This window comes from Armigeres subalbatus, chromosome 3 (genome assembly GCF_024139115.2).
Source record: "Armigeres subalbatus isolate Guangzhou_Male chromosome 3, GZ_Asu_2, whole genome shotgun sequence".
In the NCBI taxonomy this organism is placed as follows: domain Eukaryota; kingdom Metazoa; phylum Arthropoda; class Insecta; order Diptera; family Culicidae; genus Armigeres; species Armigeres subalbatus.
Genome location: NC_085141.1, coordinates 61643437 through 61663561, shown reverse-complemented (window position 1 = coordinate 61663561; position 20125 = coordinate 61643437). Strand labels below are relative to the sequence as shown.

Genomic DNA, 20125 nt, shown 5'->3' with positions numbered 1-20125 from the left:
TGGCGCGAAATCACTTTTCCTCATTAAAGTTCAGTAAAACACTCATATCACATTACTTGAACAAACTTTTCTATTTTGCATACTATCCACAATTAAACTATTTATTTCACTCATAGACTAACGTATACTTAATTTATTTTGAACTTAAATTTAACAATCAAACGAATAATACAAAATAACAAACAATAAAAAGTGTTCTCCGCACGATATTGCGGGCCGGTGGTGCCCATTGGCCGATCGATGTTCCACTGACTCGGTCCAAACAATCCGAACAGTGTTGATGGGCTCTCTATCGGCTGACTCTAGTGTTAGAAAGGCACGATTCCCTTCTTGTTGTGTGGTCAGCTCGTTGTCCAGTCGAGTAGGTGTACACGATGAAGCAGCCATAGTGACTGTATACTCTCCCTAGTATGGTGCAATCATATTCGGTGCAGATGTGTTGAGTTGCATGCAGAAATAACGTTCATTTCGATCGTTGTATGCGAATATCATTTGTGGCTTGACCGCAGCATAAACGACGACGACGCAGGCCGCAGAATTGAGGACAGATGAAGAACTTGTAGCAAACATCCTGCCCTCCGCAGAAATAACTATTTCTGGATGTCGATGAAAAGTTGTTGGTCGCATACATGAAAAGAGATAAAGATCCGGTAGGCCTTTCCTACAGATTTTAAAATATTGAACAGGTCCTCACCTGGACCCTCCGAATCGAGAGCCTTGTAATGCCTGATGCTGATGATTGTGGCTACGGTTATAGCGTCGCAGATCTCGAACCCCAAAGTAACATGCAATAATAATAAGACCCGGTAGCCGGCTTCTAACTGGTAAATAATATTGGAAAGGTCCTTACCTGGGCCCTTCAGACAAAGGGCCTTGAATTATAGTTTCCAGCTTGACGAATCTGCTGCACAGCTACAGAAACGTGACCACAGTGATCCTTAAGAAAACCTCTAGCTCGATTGCGATGCTGCCGATGCAGCTGATTGATCGTCGACCGTTGCCGAAATTGGCAAAATACAAATTTTCGCCGTGGGTCGAGTTAGCAAACCAGACGTGGTTTGCAGAGTAACCACTCGAACTACTCCATCCTTCCCTGGATGCAGCTCCTTGACACGTGCAATAGGCCAACGCATTGGCGGCTGGTTCTCATCAACGATGATGACAAGCTGATTCTCTTTCAGCTGAACGGATTGTTTCAGCCACTTACTTCGAGGCTGCAGAGATTGTAGGTACTCCACATGCCAACGTTTCCAAACATCTTGGAGTAATTTCTGGATTTGCTGCCACGAGTGTAGCCGATTGGTTGGTATTGATGTATAGTCGCCATCTGGGACGGATTGAAGCGATGAACCAACGAGGAAATGACCCGGAGTGAGAGCCTGGAGGTCCGACGGGTCGTCGGAGAGTTTCGTTAGAGGGCGTGAGTTGAGACAAGCTTCTATCTGGACGAGAAGTGTCTCCATGTCGTCGAATGGTAACTTGCGATCTCCCAAAACTCTTACAAAATGTTTCTGGGCCGAGTTGATTGCCGCTTCCCATAAACCTCCGAAGTGGGATGCACGCGGCGGGTTGAAATGCCAGTGAATTCCGTTATTGGAGCATTCACTCGCGAACGATTGTCGGAACGATTCGGCACGCAACAACCTGCGAAGCTCGTTGGCTGCTCCCACGAAGTTTTTCCCGTTGTCTGAAAAGACTTCTGCGCACAGACCTCTGCGAGCAACGAAACGGCGGAAAGCTTGCAAAAACTTAGCCGTACTTAGGTCCACGACTAGCTCCAAATGCACGGCTTTCGTGCTGAAGCAAATAAATACAGCGACGTAAGCTTTTGGTGGCGAATCTCTACGGTGACGAGGTTTAAGGTAGATTGGTCCCCAGAAATCAATACCGACGATGGAAAACGGGCGAGAGGCGGTAACTCGTTGTACTGGAAGTTCAGCCATGAACTGCTCTACGACCTTTGGTTTAGCTCTGAAGCATGTGACGCAACGATGGACGACGCGCCGAATAACGTTTCTGCCTCCCAGAATCCAGTATCGCAGACGAATAGTGTTCATAAGAAGTTGTGTCGCTGCGTGAAGCAAACGCTCGTGTTGGCATCGAACGAGAAGTGATGAAAACGGATGTGAACCTGGGAGCAGAATCTGGTGACAGGAATCGTAGGATTGTGCAGAGCGACCAATTCGCCCACCGATACGAAGAACGCCATCGGAATCGATCAACGGGTTGAACCAACGAAGACGTGAGCGTGATGATACCAACTGCTGTGCTTCAACTGCCTTCAGCTCTGTTGGAAATGAATCCATCTGTACTAGCCGTATCAATGCTAGCTCCGCACCCTGTAGTTCAACTGTAGTTAATGGCGAAGAAACAACTCGTTCGGTCCTCGGTAGCCGTAAATTAGCAAAATAGCGTCGCCAGTATGCGGTTATGCGAAGCATGTGCTGGAAATTGGAGAACTGGTTCACGTAATCTTCGGCGAAAGTTGGCGATGGAGAAGCGGTTATGTGTGATGATTTTCTTGCTTCTTTGAAAGCTTCCTGATCGATACCGCCATCTACTGGAATTGGCCACGCATCCTTATCGCAGCGAAGCCATGAAGGACCTCGCCACCACCTTTCACATTCCATTAAGTCCGCTGCTGGAAGTCCTCTGGAAATAACGTCAGCTGGGTTCTCACGACCCGCCACATGATTCCACTCACAGTTCTGTGACTTGTGTTGGATTTTCGACACGCGATTCCCAACGAACGTTGACCACGTTGACGGAGTAGCCTTCAGCCAGCTCAAAACCGTAGTGGAGTCCACCCAGAAGTATGCGTTGGATGTTATTCGCAGCGCCGCTGCAACCTTCACGTAGAGTTCAGCAGACAGAAGAGCACCACAGAGTTCCAGTCGCGGGATACTTTGTTGCTTCAGTGGAGCGACTTTTGAACGAGACGTAAGAAGCGCTACTTTCACTTCACCGGACGAATTTGATGATCGGATGTAAGCACACGCGCCGTACGCAGCAATTGACGCATCGGAGAAGAAATGGAGTTCTAATGAAGTTGCTTCCGGGAGTACGACGAATCGATCAATGCGAAGCGTGTTGAGCTGAGGGAGTTCGGTGTAATATCTGACCCACTGATCCTTCATATCTTCTGGCAATTCCTTGTCCCAGTCGTACTGGTTATCGTTGTCGTCTTTCAAACCCCATAATTCCTGCATAAACATTTTGGCACGAACTACCACTGGCCCAACCAAACCAAGTGGGTCAAACAACCTTGCAATACAAGAAAGTGCAGAGCGTTTGGTGACGACTGCGCTTGGATCAACAATTGCTTTTGGAACGAGGTATTTGAGCTGATCTGAGTGGGGTTCCCAGTGTAAACCCAGAGTTTTGATGGACTGGTCTTTGTCGAATTCCACCGAAGACTGCAGAGCACGATTATCGTTCGGAACTCCTTGAAGTGCACTTGGAATGTTGCTTGCCCATTTCCGTAACTGCATTCCAGCAGAGTTGAACATTTCCTCCATCTGTTTCCGAAGTTTGACTGCTTCAGCGACTGATCTAGCACCGGAAAAGAAATCATCCACGTAAAAATCGTCCCGGGTTGCCGTAGATGCCAGTGGATAGTTTTCTCCTCGTCATCTGCAAGCTTCTTCAACACTCGTGTGGCCAGATACGGAACGGAAGCAGTTCCGTAAGTCATTGTGAGCAGCTTGTATATTTGTATGTTATTCGAAGGTGAAGCACGCCAGAAAATCAAGTGGAGTCGATTATCGTCGGGAGAAAGTGTGATTTGCCGATACATCTTATCGACATCGGCGATAAGCATGACCGAATGCAGGCGAGATCGCATTATAATGGACCGCAAATCTTCTTGAACGACCGGTCCCACTAGCATGACTTCATTCAAGGACACTCCTGTTGTGCTTCTGCAGGAAGCATCGAAGACCACCCTTACTTTAGTGGTACTGCTTTCTTCACGGATGACAGGATGATGAGGAAGGAAGTATGCTGGTCCTAGCGTTGTTTCCGATTCATTAACGCGCTTCATATGTCCAAGTTTCTCATATTCGTCCATGAACTTCCGATATTCTGCTGCCAAATTCGGATCTCGACCTAGACGAGCCTCAATTAGTCGGAAACGATGAAACGCTGTCCTTCTGTTGGTACCCAGGTTGTCTAAAGCGCCATCTTTGAACGGGATTCTCACGATGTACCTTCCACCATCTCCACGAACTGTCGTCTCACGAAAGAACTTCTCGCAATAGGCTTCCTCGGGTGAATATGCGATTGCTGCATCGTCTTCTATTTTCCAAAATTTCTCCATGCTGCGCTGGATGTCTGCGGTAGTAGCAACGTTGCATGTAATGGGCGACCTCGATTGCCTCTGGGGAGTTTTGCCACTGATCACCCACCCAAATACCGAGTTAATTAACGGAGGAAGTGTGTCGCCCAGAGGAATACGACCTGCGACGTTGAAAAGGTCGAAGAATACTTCAGCGCCTAACACCAAATCAACCGCTCCTGACTGATAAAAGGATGGATCCGCCAGTTGGATTCCTGTTGGTAGAGTCCAACTCGATGCGTCGACAGATATCGATGGTAAATCGATAGTAACCTTGGGCAGAACGAATGCTTCAATGGTGGTTGAATAGCTTGATACTCTGGACTTGACCGTTGCTAGAAATTTGCAGCGAACTTCAGTGGAGGCTTGACCGATCCCTGCAATCGGTAGATTTACTCTTGATCGACGAACTCTCATCCGCTGGGCAACTCGCTCCGTTGCGAAACAACATTCACTCCCCGAATCTAACAACGCCCGAACTGGATGTTCTGAACCTTCATCGTCTACCATCATAACTATTGCTGTCGCCAACAACACCTTTGTTCTCGACCCATCGGAGGAAATGCAGCTCGTTATTCCCGTGTGCACGGTTGGAGTTGAGGTTTGCGACCCACTGGGCATGCTGGGTTGGCTGGGAGCACTGGAAGAAACTAATTGGTTGACCGAAGCTGGTTGACTGCTGGCCGCGTTGCTGGTGGAATCAGATTTAGACACGTAGCACAGCTGAGTATGGTGACGACCTCTGCACTTGCGGCAGTAGCTTTCGGAAGAGCAATCCTTCGCCATGTGACCGCGGCGTAAGCAATTCCGACATAGTTTGTTTCGTCGTACGAATCCTTCTTTCTCATTGACCGTCATTTTCGCAAACGACTCGCACTGGTACAGAAAATGCTGACTGGAACACACTGGACATGAGCGAAATCCTTGCTGTACAGCTCCATGACTTCCAGTGCGTGGAGGATTGGGCTTCTTGCTGATCGCTGCTGACTCGTAGGATTTATTCTTCACCGTTTCCAGCACGTTGACTCGCCGTTGCAGAAACTCGATCAGCTGATGAAACTTCGTACACTCGTTTGTCTCCGCAAAATCCTCCCAGTCGCGCCTTGTTGAGGAATCCAACCGTGTGCTGAGCAGATGAATCAGTAACACATCCCAGTGATCTGTTTCCTCGCCCAGTTGTTTTAGAATTTTTACATTAGTTTGAAACTTGTCCACTAACGAGTGTAATTCCGCAGCAGTTTCTGCTTTCATACAAGGGAACGAGAAAAGCGACTGAACATACGTTCTTTTTAACCTTCGTGGATTATGATAATGACTTATCAACAAATTCCACGCAACCGAATACTGTTCGTTGCTGATCGGAATTGTTTGTATCAGCTTCAGTGCTTCACCAGCCAACGAGGATCGCAAATAATAAAATTTTTGAATTGTGGACAAATTCGTCGATGAATGGACGAGAGAAATGAACAAATCGTGAAAATTCAACCAGCTTTCAAAATCCCCACTAAATACTGGAAGCTTTATGTCTGGCAGCTTTATATGGGCTTCACCAGCATGGTCATTTACTCGCTCCGAGATATTTTGGACCACAGTGGGTTGGTTTAATTGAAGAAGCGTACCTTTTGCACGATAATATGCGTTCTCGAATTCCGTGCGTTCCTTCAAGTATGCTTCCAATACCCCGTCGTCGTCATCCAAAGTCTCCAACTCCGTTTGCACAGTGTTGAACTCCTTCCACATATCGATGAGATTCTCCAAACGCACTGGAACCTCGCACTTGTCCTTCTAGGCCTTGTAGCCGGATACGAAAGTCCGAATCGCCGCGAAGGATGTGATGATGCTGCGTTTTCGGTTCTTCAATCCGCGAAGTTTCCGATTAGCAATGCAATGTCTAAAACAACATACCGCATAGGCCACACAAGGTTGAGTAATTTGATCGGAGCCGCAATCACCTGACAACAAGCAGTTAATGCCTTGTACATTTAATTCAAAGCTCCTTCCTTCTTGGATTCGGTGCACAGCAACTTGGGATGCATGCAATTTCCCTCTCAGTAAGCAGGTCCAAGCTAGTAGCAGATCAAACACCGAAAATCTCACTCTCCGATCGATTAGTGGGCCATCCAATTCAGATATCACAGCAGAACGATGACCGCCATTCGCAAACGTCCAGATACCATGTGCAGAAAAGGTATAAAGTAGCACCATTCAAAGGTTGTAAGAGATTAGAACCGCACTCACCTTAGTGAGGCATTGTAAATGCCTTATATGAATAACAATGAGCAGCAACCAAGATCGATGGCGCATCGGCCATGAAATCCCTCAGCAATGGCACGTTGGTTTTGTCTTCTAATAGCATACACTGGATTGGGCGGACATCTTCGACGCCCATCAGGTTCGAAGGACCATGTTTGCACTCCAGGCAAAGTTTGTGGATCAGCTCATGCAACGGCAAGGCGAGTAAAGTATCGGGGCAGCACAATTTTATGTTCTTTCCCGTTCAGTTTTCAGTTGGCGCGAAATCACTTTTCCTCATTAAAGTTCAGTAAAACACTCATATCACATTACTTGAACAAACTTTTCTATTTTGCATACTATCCACAATTAAACTATTTATTTCACTCATAGACTAACGTATACTTAATTTATTTTGAACTTAAATTTAACAATCAAACGAATAATACAAAATAACAAACAATAAAAGTGTTCTCCGCACGATATTGCGGGCCGGTGGTGCCCATTGGCCGATCGATGTTCCACTGACTCGGTCCAAACAATCCGAACAGTGTTGATGGGCTCTCTATCGGCTGACTCTAGTGTTAGAAAGGCACGATTCCCTTCTTGTTGTGTGGTCAGCTCGTTGTCCAGTCGAGTAGGTGTACACGATGAAGCAGCCATAGTGACTGTATACTCTCCCTAGTATGGTGCAATCATATTCGGTGCAGATGTGTTGAGTTGCATGCAGAAATAACGTTCATTTCGATCGTTGTATGCGAATATCATTTGTGGCTTGACCGCAGCATAAACGACGACGACGCAGGCCGCAGAATTGAGGACAGATGAAGAACTTGTAGCAAACACCCTTCATTAGTATTTCATCAATCCCATAATAAAAAGGTTACAAATCCGGATGTGCCCGACATTAAAAAACCAACATAAGTCCATTCAATCAGGTTTTAATTACATTTCAATAATTTCTATACAATTTGGAAGCAACTGTTGCAAGCTCGCCGCGCTTATGTCCAGTTGGTAAGGGCATATCGTCCTGCCTACACTGGGGCGTTTTGGCCAGTGAAACAAATTTTCGTTACGTTTTTGAAGATGGAAGCAATTTTATATCATATTAACCACTGAGAAAAGTTATTTTGTTGCCCAACTGAGTGTTCCCGTGCAAGTTTTGCGGACAGTATGCTAGCGTCGCTCCAGAATGTTGAGCAAACAAACATAAAAAGTTACATCAAAACTGTCACTTTTTGTATTTTGCTATTATTTTCATTATGTAATACAAAAATACTTCCAAATTCACATAGTACGATGGTTTTACAAATATTTATAGGTACCAACTGATTTTGGCCCTCAGTTAGTTATAGTTTTCTAAAAATCAAAGAGGGGCGCCAGGCCAGGTGGGGCGCATTATACCGTCTTACCCTATACTTTTTCTTTCAAAAATGTTGTTAACGAGTTTTAACAGACGTACACTTTTATGTAGATTCCCGGTGTGGGAATCGTCCTCCAAGCATCGGTAGTGATTGTCACTCGTCAGCAATTGCAATTGCAATTGCAATAAATGCAAATAACAAAAATGTGACTTGGCCATTTTAAACCGACGATACGATAAAATGAGTCAACGCGTTTTTAAGATACAAGAGGGCCTAATTATCGTTGTAAAATTGAAAACAATAGACGGCAAAAAGTAACCCCAATTATGCTAATGTTTCGGTTTGAAATTGTTTGATTGAAGGTGACTCCGCAATAGCTTCAATGTTCGAAGAGCGATGTAAAACTGTTCGACATAGATAGAAAACGGTTGACCAGCCAATTAAAGAACGCTCACGTGTTTCTTTTAACCCAATGTGAAATCGAAAAAAATGATACAGAGTTAGAAGACTTCACTATTCCATTTACGTCCACTATAATAAGATTTTTAACTCTGTAACATTTATAATTATTATCACGAATTAATAATTATCACGAAAAAATGATATAAATGGATTGGAATTATACTTTATATTGATGAACAATACTAAGTCGTGCTCACTACTGGTGAAACAGGCCTGTGTGCTGTTCTCTGTCTTTGGTAGAATGGGAGCCAGATAAAGAACCGGCACAGAAACCCTATAATTTAGAGCTTAAATTGATTTTTCTCAGTAGAACGTATAAAGCACATGTGATGGTCACGGTCACGAACCGTTCATTAGTGGGTACATGTAGACTAAGTGTAAACCACTTGGAGTGTTACATTTTTGAAAGTAGAATGAAAACTTGTAATTCTAGGAAGAAAATTATTAGTTCTAATATTGGCATCTGTACACTGTAGCATCTGTACAAGATAAACAATTTTATATAAGTTAATTCAATTATACCGACCCCCACACAATACCATTCCTCTCAAGTGGTGGTTATCCGGTTATTCCATCAGCGGGAGTGCGAAGCAAATGAATTAGTTTGCCGAATCTCAATTTCTTTTCATCAGCCATCTGAGCGTGAAGAAGATTCACAATTCGCAGTCGCCTTCTTGGGTATGAGCCAGCATAATAATTTAGCTTTTGCAAATCGTGTGCGGAGATCAGACAGATTGGTGTCGCATATGTAATGAGTTAACATCAGCTTTTCTTAGCGATAACAGATTGCTTTCGTATGCCATTGTGTATTAAAATGCAATTCATTTCCGGTTGAACTTTGGTCGAATATGTTTGTCGGAGAGACATCGTCTGTACAAAAGTAATAAATGTACCACTCTTATCTGCCTGTATATTACATAAATCACGCTCAGATGTGGAGGGGGTTTGTCTGCATAAAGTGTGACGATTCATACAAAATTTTCAGATGTTCCATACAAAAAGTGTGACATAGGGGGAGGGGTGTTGAAGTTTGACATTTTTTGCGCTACGTAATAAATGGGTGTTCCCGTTTGTAAACATTTGAAATTTATTAGTAAGCAAGCATACACTGCTAAAATTTTGCTGAAATATTTACTCGAAATTAATTGAATGATTACCATTTTTTTAATCATTTTTTTCCAATTTCGTTTATTTGGTAGGTTAAGGCGTGTATAACACTTTACGGAGCCTTGGTTCTTTGTGATATATACAATCAATATCATTTTATTGTACAGTTAGTAAGAGAGGGATAGAAGCCAGTGTACTCTTGGTGACTAGAGGTTAGTTTACAATGTTTAAGCATGGACGGGGCTTAGGATTTAGGATCAGGAAGATTTAGCTTCTCATCCGGGCATTTGACGTACGTCAGGGACGATGTGGTGTGCCGTCGTGCTGGAGGAATAGTTCGACTGGGAGCATCTGCCAGATGGCAAGAGCTATGAAGCTCTACGGAACATAAAGATAGAGACTAAACAAAAAAAAACTTTGAAGAAAGAAAAAAACAAAATATTAGATTTTGATGTCAGAAGTACCTACAAAGAAAACTATAAATATCCTGCATATAGACAACATCACGATTTCCCAAAACACCGTGAACTTCCCTGAAGGGTTGTTTACCTCGGGCCACAGGAGTATCCAATATTTGGTCTCTGGAGGCGTCATTTTCCGAACAGAACCAAACTACGTGATCGATGTCATCATATCCGGCTCCGCACCTACATAAGTTGCTATCGACAAGGTTTATCCTGTACAAATGTGCGTTTAGTGAATAGTGATTGGACATAAGTCTCGACATCACGCGAATGAAGCCTAGACTTAAGTCCTCACCTCTGAACCACGCTCGCCCAGAAACTTTTGAAACTATGGAAAATTGCCACCGTCCAAGTTCGTTGTGTGCCAACTTTGAAGAGTACTCTGACGGACTAATAGGAAAAACGCGTTGCTCGAGAATTGTCGATCATAAACCTCACAAATTTTATCATTAGTAATTATGAATATGTGAAGTTTTTAATGTTTATTTTTGTATAATCTTACTTCGTGTCAGAGTGATTAAATTAAATGGTGCGAGATCGAACATGTTTCAGGGAGGAAGCAGAACATTAAATTTTGAGAAATCTGAGTTTGTGATTGTGCTTTGTGCGGTCAATAAATAAAAGCTTGTTGGTGCGTTTTTTTGAGAAGTGTGTAGAACGATCGCACGATCATTCAAAAGTTGTTCTGCTTTATGCGGCTGCTAAGTAAATTAAGTTGTGCGCGTTTTGATGTATTTAAGGTGAGCACATCAGTTGGATGGAAAGGATTTTTTTCCTTTATTCATGTGTCGACGGAAAGGAAAGTCAGTATAATATTTTAAATGCGCCTCATTATATCCCTCCCTTAGATCGCATCGGTTACCGAAGTGAATCAAAAGTTCCATTAACGAGTATTCGGGAAAAAATCGAATAAACGAGTATTCCGGTATGAACATTTTCATATGTACGCTATTGCAAAATCAAGAAGCTGTAACAGTTCAAATATTGCGTACTTACTGTATTATTTGTTGATAAAGAGAACTTTTCTAATTGAGAGACAAGAACTTAGTATACCAGTTTACTAAATCGAATTCACCTAGAAACCAGTATGTCACTTGAACAGTGAGCACTGCACGATGTAAAGGTTTAATTAATATTCATACCAGTAGATGTGAGAGTTTGCAAAAAGTCTTACAACTACGGTCAAAGCCAAAATCTGGGAGTCCGAATGAATAAATCGCGAACGAAATGTTATAAAAAAACTATCTACAGAATGAGATAGAAGGATAGGTCGGGTCAGTTGGACATGAGGTTGAAAGAGACAACACTTTAGACATTTGCTAAAATTCACTAACCAGGAATTCCGCGGGAGTGTTCGTAAGTTAGGTCAAGAAATAGACCTTTGTCCATTTCGAAGTTAGATCACGCGATCACTTGATAGTTTGGCTCGATCGTGATTGGTAGTTATTAAAACCTGCGACCTAAAAGTTACTTTTACGTTTCGGTAGTGACAAGAAATGTATTGTAAACTATAGTTAATACCTACCCAACAAGCATTGTAGGTTGATAGAGCGCTTCTTCAATTAAAAACAGACTTCTACAGCTAAAAAACTAGCTTATTCGGCTTAAATTGTTTGTTGGGTAGTAACACAAATTATATATTTAATTGTTTAAATTCCTAAACTAGGTCCATTGAAAAATCTCGTTATCATCTCAATTCTAAAATTATAAAAGTGTGTGATACGGTTGAAATTCTGAAAAGGTAGGAAAAGTTTTCTTATGATAAAAGTTGGGTGTGTTTTAACATGTGGCTTCTATTAGTCACGAAATTGTGGCTTTTCCGCTATTTTTGTTCCCAGGAAAACGGTGGAAAATCTCTAACCAACATGCGAGTGAGAAGAAGTCGGACATCTCGACACACAGGCCACCCTAATCCCTGACATTGAGAACTGGTCTTTGAAGTGAAACCAAACGTACGGTGATCGACTAATCCGCAGTGGTGAACGTACGGTTGATCCCTGATTTGGTAGCCGTACCCTTCGTTCCCACTATCCGTGCTAGGATTGAACAAACCCCCGGCCACCGCGTGGTCGCGCTTTGACAGCGACCCGATTTCGCACGTGTACACCATCTCGTCCTGCCCAGTTGGCACGTGGGCGTTCAGTTCGATTGCCGACAGCGATTCTCCGCACCAAGAACCCAGTATCAGCAAGGAGGAGAACGGCCGCAACGAAAACCCCAGCAATGGTACCTATAGGTTAAGCCACACACACACACCCAAGCAGGTTAGGTTTAGGGCTCATCCGTAGACATCGGAGCATCAAATAGATCCTAATAAGAGGGCGGCTCCTTAAAAAAAAAATTGAAAAAGTGTTTTTGAGCCACCTTAGTGCACATATTTTGTTTCAGTTATTATTTTGTTTTTAATACAGCGCAGCAATATTAGTTTATATCTGTTTTAACTTGCCTCGATTTATAAAAAAGTTTGGTAAGGTTGCTTATTTTTCATGTGTAGTCATTGGACCGAACTAGCAAACATCGCAAACGGAAGCAAAATTTATCAATGTGTGATTTTTTTACAGCACTTCAAAGTTCAACTGCGAAAAAAACCGTTTCAATTGAGTTCAATTGCCCCGGGGACCCTAACTCGGAGTTGGGAAGGAGTTTTGCTTTTGCCCGCTGAATTTTTTTTTGAAATATGTCACGGAATGTGTATTGAAAGTTCCTTGGACTCACTATTTCCCATATTTGAATGAATGTCAAAATACTCGACTATTGTACAACTGAATTGTTTGCTTATCAGAACCTCTCTCTAATGATTTGAGGCCAAATTTTGCAAAACCCAACTGACAAAAGTTTTTAAATTTATCGACCATCAATTTGGTGTAATAATACCAAAAAGCTAAGGTATTTTCTAGATTACTTATGTGATTCTGAGAAGTTTGAGGTGTCGGAAGACTATTTTTTTGTGTAGTTTTATGATGGCCTTTTGCACCGGAAATTCAGGGTTTATGGCACCTTTTCCGTGGCCACCGAATCGACAGTTTTATTCTACCAGGAAACTATAGCATTTTATAAATAATTCATGAGATTCTGCGGTGTTGGAAGCCTATTTTGTTTTGTAGTTTTATGTTGACCTTTTGTACCGGAAATTCCGGGTTTCCGGAAACTGTTCCGTAGCCATCGCATAGTCAGTTTCACCCTACCCAAAAACTAAGGCGTTTTCTTAGTTGCTCATGAGATTTTGAGAAGTTTGAGGTGTCGGAAGACCGATTTATTCCGTGGTTCCATGTTGGCCTTTTAAACCGGATATTCCGGAACCTTATCGGTAGTCATCCGGAGGTCAATTTATATCTATTTGGCTATTGTTGTCAACCATTCACATTGACCATCAATTACGTATACTAAAAGCCGGTTTCGGTATGTCGGACAGTAATCCGGTGAAAATGGTTCTCGACAACGATCCGACGGGAACAAGAAGGCGAAGTGCACAGCGGACAAGGTGGATCGATCAGGTGGAGGACTATTTGCGGACCCTCCGCAGACTGCGTGGCTGGCGAAGTGCAGCCATGGACCGAGCTGAATGGAGAAGACTTTTATGTGCAGCACAGCCCACTCCGGCCTTAGTCTGGTAATAAATAAATAAATACGTATACTAAAAAACCTGTTATGACGTTAAAAATTTCAAAATACAGAACATTTGCTCAACAAATGACTTATGTCACGCTTCAAGACTCCCCCTCTAGAAAAGGGAGGGTCATCCTGAGAATTTTATCCGTCTTTTTGGAACTAATATTCCCCTTAGTCACAGTTGTAACAGCTTGCTTTTTAGTTAAAAATTGGCCGAGAACGAGCTGTTTTAAGTTGTCAAAATTCTTCCCGGCAGTCTAAGGGTTAAAAAAAATGTCGCAAATTATTTGCTGATTTTCAGCAATTTTGACAGAAATCTCGGCTAAAAACATTTTTTTTTTATATTTCTTTATTATAGAGGTTTGCAGCCCTAGAGCGGCTAAAAACATGTTTGTTGGGGTACGGCTGTGCGAATCTCGGTAAAAGTTTAACATTTGGCTGAGATCCTGGTAAAAAAATAAATGTGTAGGCAAAATCTCAACTATAGTATACCAGAGACAATTGAAACGTATTAATTAATATATTTTTATCCATGTTTGTATAATAATTAGGTTTTCGGAACATTTTTACCCTTATAGTCATTGAGACATTAGATGTCAGATGACGATTATCATTAACCGATCCAACACGGATTTTTTTTCGTCTTGTTTCAACATAAATTTTGGACAAACTGCTTCAAAAACGGATGCAATCTATGAAAAAGTTGAAATATGGGGTAAAATATTTTTTTGAGATCTTCTAGGGCTTCCAAACCTTCCTTGAGTGCAGATCTGGATGATCTACATAAACAACAAAGCGTTTTACGGGGCCTCAATCCTAATATGAAGTTGCCAATGGTACTTGAGATATAATTAAACTATTTTCATCAAATCTCAGTGTTACCAGAACATCAACGGTACTCCAAACTATTCTTGAGTTTAGATCTTGAAGGTCTACAAGATCAACAGAGTAATACATAGGTTTCCGCCCGAGCTTGTGCTTTAGTTGGAGAAGCCTCATGGGACATTGTTACACCAGTATATACAAAATACAACATTCCCAGAATATCTACTTTACTCCAAACAATTCTCGAGTTCAGATCTTGGAGGTCTACAAGCTACAAGACCAACAGAGTGATTGATAGGTTCCTGAGCTTGTGTGTTAGTTGTAGAAGCCCCGTGGGACATCATTACATCAGTATTCAAAAAATTCAACACTCCCAGAATAGCTATGATGCTCCAAACCATGAGTTCAGATATTGAAGGTCTACAACACCGATAGAGTGATTCATACGGTCCTGAGCTTGTGTGTTAGTTGGAGCAACCCCTTGGGACATCATTACACCAGTATATACAAATCACAATATTCCCAGAGTTCCTGCGGTACTCCAAATCATTCTTGAGTTCAAATATTGGAGATCTTAAAGACCAACAGAGTGATTCATAGGTTTCCGAGCTTGTGTGTTAGTTGGTGAAGCCCCATGGTAGACTATTACATCAGTATATAAAAAAATCAACATTCTCAGAATATCTAAGTTACTCCAAACGATTCTCGAGTTCAGATCTTGGAGGTGTACAAGATCAACAAAGTAATTCAAAGTGCTCTCGAGCTTGTGTGTCAGCCCCACAGGCCATCATTACATCAGTATATAAGAAATTCAACATTCCCAGAATAGCTACGGTACTCCAAACCATTCTTAAGTTCAGATATTGGAGGTCTACAACACAAACAGTGTGATTCATAGGGTCCTGAGCTTGTGTGATAGTTGGAGCAACCCCACGGGACATCGTTACACCGGTATGCACAAATCACAACATTCTCAGAGTTTCTGGGGTACTCCAAATCATTCTTGAGTTCATATATTGAAGATCTACAGTACCAACAGAGTGATCAATAGGTTTCCGAGCTTGTGTGTTAGTTGATGAAATCCATTTGATATCATTACACCAGTATATACATAATACAACATTCCCAGAATATCCACGATACTCCAAAGCATTGTGTAGCTCAGATATTGGAGGTCTTCAAGACCAACAGAGTGATTCATAGGTTTTCGAGCTTGTGTTTTAGTTGGTGAAGCTCCATGGGACATCATTACACCAGTATACTGCCGCTAACCGCTGGACGCCATATACAGATGTGCTCGACTTGCGGTTAGCGGCAGTATATACAAAATACATTTTTCTCAGAATATTTACGGTACTCGAAAGTCGAAACCATTCTTGAATTCAGATCTTGGGAGTCTATAAGACCAACAGATTGATTCACCCTTACTTACTTGCTTCAAACTTATCATACATATTATATATTTTATACATATTACAGTATCCTCAGTCAGAACTCCAATTGAGTCTTGAGCTTGAGGTTCTATATAATCACGTACGTTGTACGCAGGGCTGACAATAGTCATTCTCGTCGTATGAAGAAACCGAAAAAAATCTAGTCTTCGTCATAACATTGCACGACGCAACACCTATTCGTTTTCTTCGCGCCGCATGCGTACCACGACGATAGTCGCGCAACCAAAAGTTATGACGATTTTCGTCGTCACTTCTTCACACAATTGATTGCACGTCATTATAGACGGACTGGTTAAAAACATAATGGCGTCTCAAATAAACAAATAGTAGGAACTTTGGTAACATAAATGTATCGATATCATTCATAACGCTTTCATACTATACTTCAAACTCATTATTACAAAGGATTAATAAAAATCTTCGCATGGCAGCTGCCGTTTGAAGAATAACGGTATGAAGTCTTCGTGCTTCGATGTCGTCATGACGATTTGGTTACACGACGAAAGCCAACGTAGTGCTCGTCATTGACGATGTGTAGAGTAGCAATGAAGACACAGCAACTCGTCGCTACTGTGGCATTTCGTGCTATGACGATGACTATTGTCAGCCCTGGTTGTACGATATGTTTAACATTTCTATAAGCATTGAAACCACCAAGGGGTATCATGAGATGATAGTCTAACCAATAAATGAGGATTGCGTACCTAGAACCGAATTCAGCTCGCAACACATTCAATCGACAATATAATTGGTTTCAGTATCGCACGAAAGTGGTTGTTTTTAAGACTAACATTTATAAGTAAGAGTAAAGTAATTTAGGTGTGAATAATTTCACTTCAAACGCTTTTCACCATACTTATCCCAAAATGAATTTAATATCTAAAACATGTTGTTGAAAAATCTATTTCTCAGCTCTTCTGTAACCATTTGATGTGATTCTGTGAGATTGTCAAAAGAAGGCGCTGCAGTAAAACTTTCATTTTAGTTCTGAAATGATCAAAAACAATTAGATTCGAATCGACACGTTAAGTTTTAGTACACTGCTGAAAACATGCAGCACACTAGGGGTAAACTTTTTGGAAGCAGTGTATCAATGATTACGTTTCTCAATAATAATCTTCTTCATCGAAAAAAATACTTAGTAGACTGGTAGCCATTCACAAAGTGCGTCCTTACTGGGACGGGGGAGTCTGAGCAGTGTGATAAATAAAAAAAAGCTAGAAGTTAATTACAAGAAGTGAGACGAAGGGGAGAGGGATGTTGAAAATGGTAATTGTTTTGCTTGACGTACTTTATGGATCTTACCTAGATATCCTTCGCCATACACGTTTTTTTAGCATTAGCATTAGCATTTAGCAGTTCGCACGAATTCGTAGGTGGTACAAGCCAAGATTATTGTATGAGAGTAGTATGACTTTCATCCGTTACCACAGATATTGATTTGGGACTAATCACTAACTCTTAGATGGAAGCATTGCACTCTCCAATAGTCGAGATCTGTCCTGGCCACGTCCTTGCGAATGCTGAGAAAGGGGAAGGATGGTTTGTTGGACACCTGCTTAAGAAAGATGCAGAGAACTCTACGACCTCTCATAGGTGCCACGGGAGGTTTTGGGATTGTGTGGAAGGTTATAACAGTAGGAATCGTTTTGGTATAACGTGAAACACTGAAAGAACTAAGATAGAAATACAAAGTAGGAAAGGGACGAGCCTGTTCCAACTCATAAAACTAGTGGGGACATCGAAGATCTTCATGTTGATTGATTTGAATATTAAGATCTGAGCTCAAGGACAGTTTGGAGTGTCGTAGATGTTCAACGAATTCTGTATTGTGTTTGTAATGTTGTAATGACGTACCGTGGAGCTATTCCAACTCATAAAACTAGTGGGGACATCGAAGATCTTCATGTTGATTGATTTGAATATTGAGATCTGAGCTCAAGGACAGTTTGGAGTGTCGTAGATGTTCAACGAATTCTGTATTGTGTTTGTAATGTTGTAATGACGTACCGTGGAGCTATTCCAACTCATAAAACTAGTGGGGACATCGAAGATCTTCATGTTGATTGATTTGAATATTAAGATCTGAGCTCAAGGACAGTTTGGAGTGTCGTAGATGTTCAACGAATTCTATCATATGTCTATAATGGTGCAACGAAATCCCGTGGAGCTATTCCAGCTCATGAACATAGTTGAGACATCGAATATCTTCATGTTGATTGATTTAAATATTTAGATCTGAGCTCAAGGACAATTTGCAGTGTCGTAGATGTTCAACGAATTCTGTATTGTGTTTGTAATGTTGTAATGACGTACCGTGGAGCTATTCCAACTCATAAAACAAGTGGGGACATCAAAGATCTTCTTGTTGATCGATTTGATTATAAGGATTTGAGCTCAAGGACAGTTTGGAATGTCGTAGATGTTCAACGAATTCTGTATTGTGTTTGTAATGTTGTAATGACGTACCGTGGAGCTATTCCAACTCATAAAACTAGTGGGGACATCGAAGATCTTCATGTTGATTGATTTGAATATTAAGATCTGAGTTCAAGGACAGTTTGGAGTATCGTAAATATTGAAAAAGATCTGTTATACCACTGGACAGGCGCAGAAGTTTATCATAAAGCATTTCAATTTTAATTATTCAACCAGAATATGTTAAAGTATGGTGGTCCTTAGAACATCAAAATAACAACTCAAGGATAGTTTGGATGCTCTAGATCATCGTATAGCCCGTAACTTGACATGTGCTATATTTTTCCTGGATGGACCAGTTCATTTTGAACATTTTTGCTGAAGAAAGCAAGGCTCTATCTCTTAAAACTGATTTTTGACAGCTGATTTTCATCTTGGGTCATATATGACCCATCCGTATTGAATCGGTTAAATAAATGAATAAATAAATAACTATTAAATATATTATAGCAAAAAAAGATCGGTTGTCTTCTTCTTATTTTTACATGAATTCGTCAATACAATATGCCTGGGAGCATAATTACGCCGCGGGTCATATTCGAATGTTCTTGATTTTCGACCCCAAACTATCTCAACGCCAATGACAGTATTGCACCACCAACACCAAAGCACCAAAACGGTATTCCGTTCGAATAATAAAATAAATAATAAAATGTCTAGCAGAAAAGAAGAGTGTGCCATTCCATTCTAACACCACTATATTTGTATTTTAATGCGTATTAGAGGGTCAGCTTGAAAGTTTTGTAAGTGAATCATTTAGAAGACACCGACTTGTGTTTATTTGTCTGTCTAAATGCTCCTTATTGAGGATTTATGTTAATTAAGAGGCCCTTCCCTGCTTGGCACCATTATGCATTCAAAAGCTATCTACTCAGATAACGTTATCCTCAGCTTAGATTGAACCTAGTCAAGCTAGCTAACAAGCCTGATGGGCCTGTCCAAGGGTTGTTTTCCAACGACACTCGTATATTATCAATTCAGCCAATCTATTATACAAGACCGTATGGCGTCGCGTCCAAATTATCACATCTGCCCGAGCCGTGGGCCAGAGTTGGGGTTTGCTCGACTCCATCGAATGCGGTGCCTGGAGAAATGAACTACATCAATCTGCATGCGTAATGATATGCGACCCGTCCGCAAATGACGAGATTGAGTTGCGGTATGGTTTACGAAGTGCGGCAACTGTGCAAGCGTGTAGGCGGACGTGCGTTGTTCCGTTCTGGGTCGGGAAGTCGTCGCTGTCGTCCAAGTTGTCAACGAGCCCCGACCAGGGTTGTTAACGTTAATTAACGATTAACGCCGTTTCGTTAATTCGTTAACGTTAATTTCAACGATCAACGATATTTCCGTTAACCTTTATAAAACGTTTATTAACGGTAACGGTAACGCTCTCCGTTAATTAAACGTTAACGGCTTCGTTATTTTACACGTTAATGGGTTGTTGGAGTCAAAATTTTTAAGGATTCTTGTTCTTTTATTGGCAAGAGTTTTTGTTTGTCAACATATGTAAAATTTATTGAGACATAAGGCGATTTGACACACACAAAAAATTAATAAAAAAATTAAGATCATGTAAAATTTGTTTTCAATGATAGAACTTCATTACTAATCTACTTTCATTAGTCAGATGACTTTCATTAGTCAGATGACGTAATATGTAGATAACAATGTATTTTATTGGCAATTAAAAGTGAGGTTAGGTTTCGAAAAATTATTTCAAAACAGGAATCAAAATTTACGCTCTCCTATAACTTTAATTGTGAGAATCAAAGCAGGGTTTTCATTACCAAACAT

General features: G+C 41.4%; 2 protein-coding genes across 2 annotated transcripts in view; both read right to left on the bottom strand.

The window, feature by feature from the left end:
- Positions 1–20125, bottom strand: part of LOC134225687 (galactosylgalactosylxylosylprotein 3-beta-glucuronosyltransferase P) — a 179530-nt gene that overhangs the window by 67770 nt on the left and 91635 nt on the right. The window lies entirely within an intron of this gene.
- The window catches only part of LOC134221673 (uncharacterized), a 98959-nt gene continuing 79784 nt past the window's right edge, over positions 951–20125 (bottom strand). The window contains exons 2-4 of the mRNA XM_062700861.1: positions 11922–12195; positions 3600–5577; positions 951–3552 (exon numbers count right to left, since the gene is read on the bottom strand). Of these exons, the coding sequence (XP_062556845.1) occupies positions 951–3552; positions 3600–5577; positions 11922–12195 (4854 nt within the window). The remainder of the gene's footprint in view (positions 3553–3599; positions 5578–11921; positions 12196–20125) is intronic.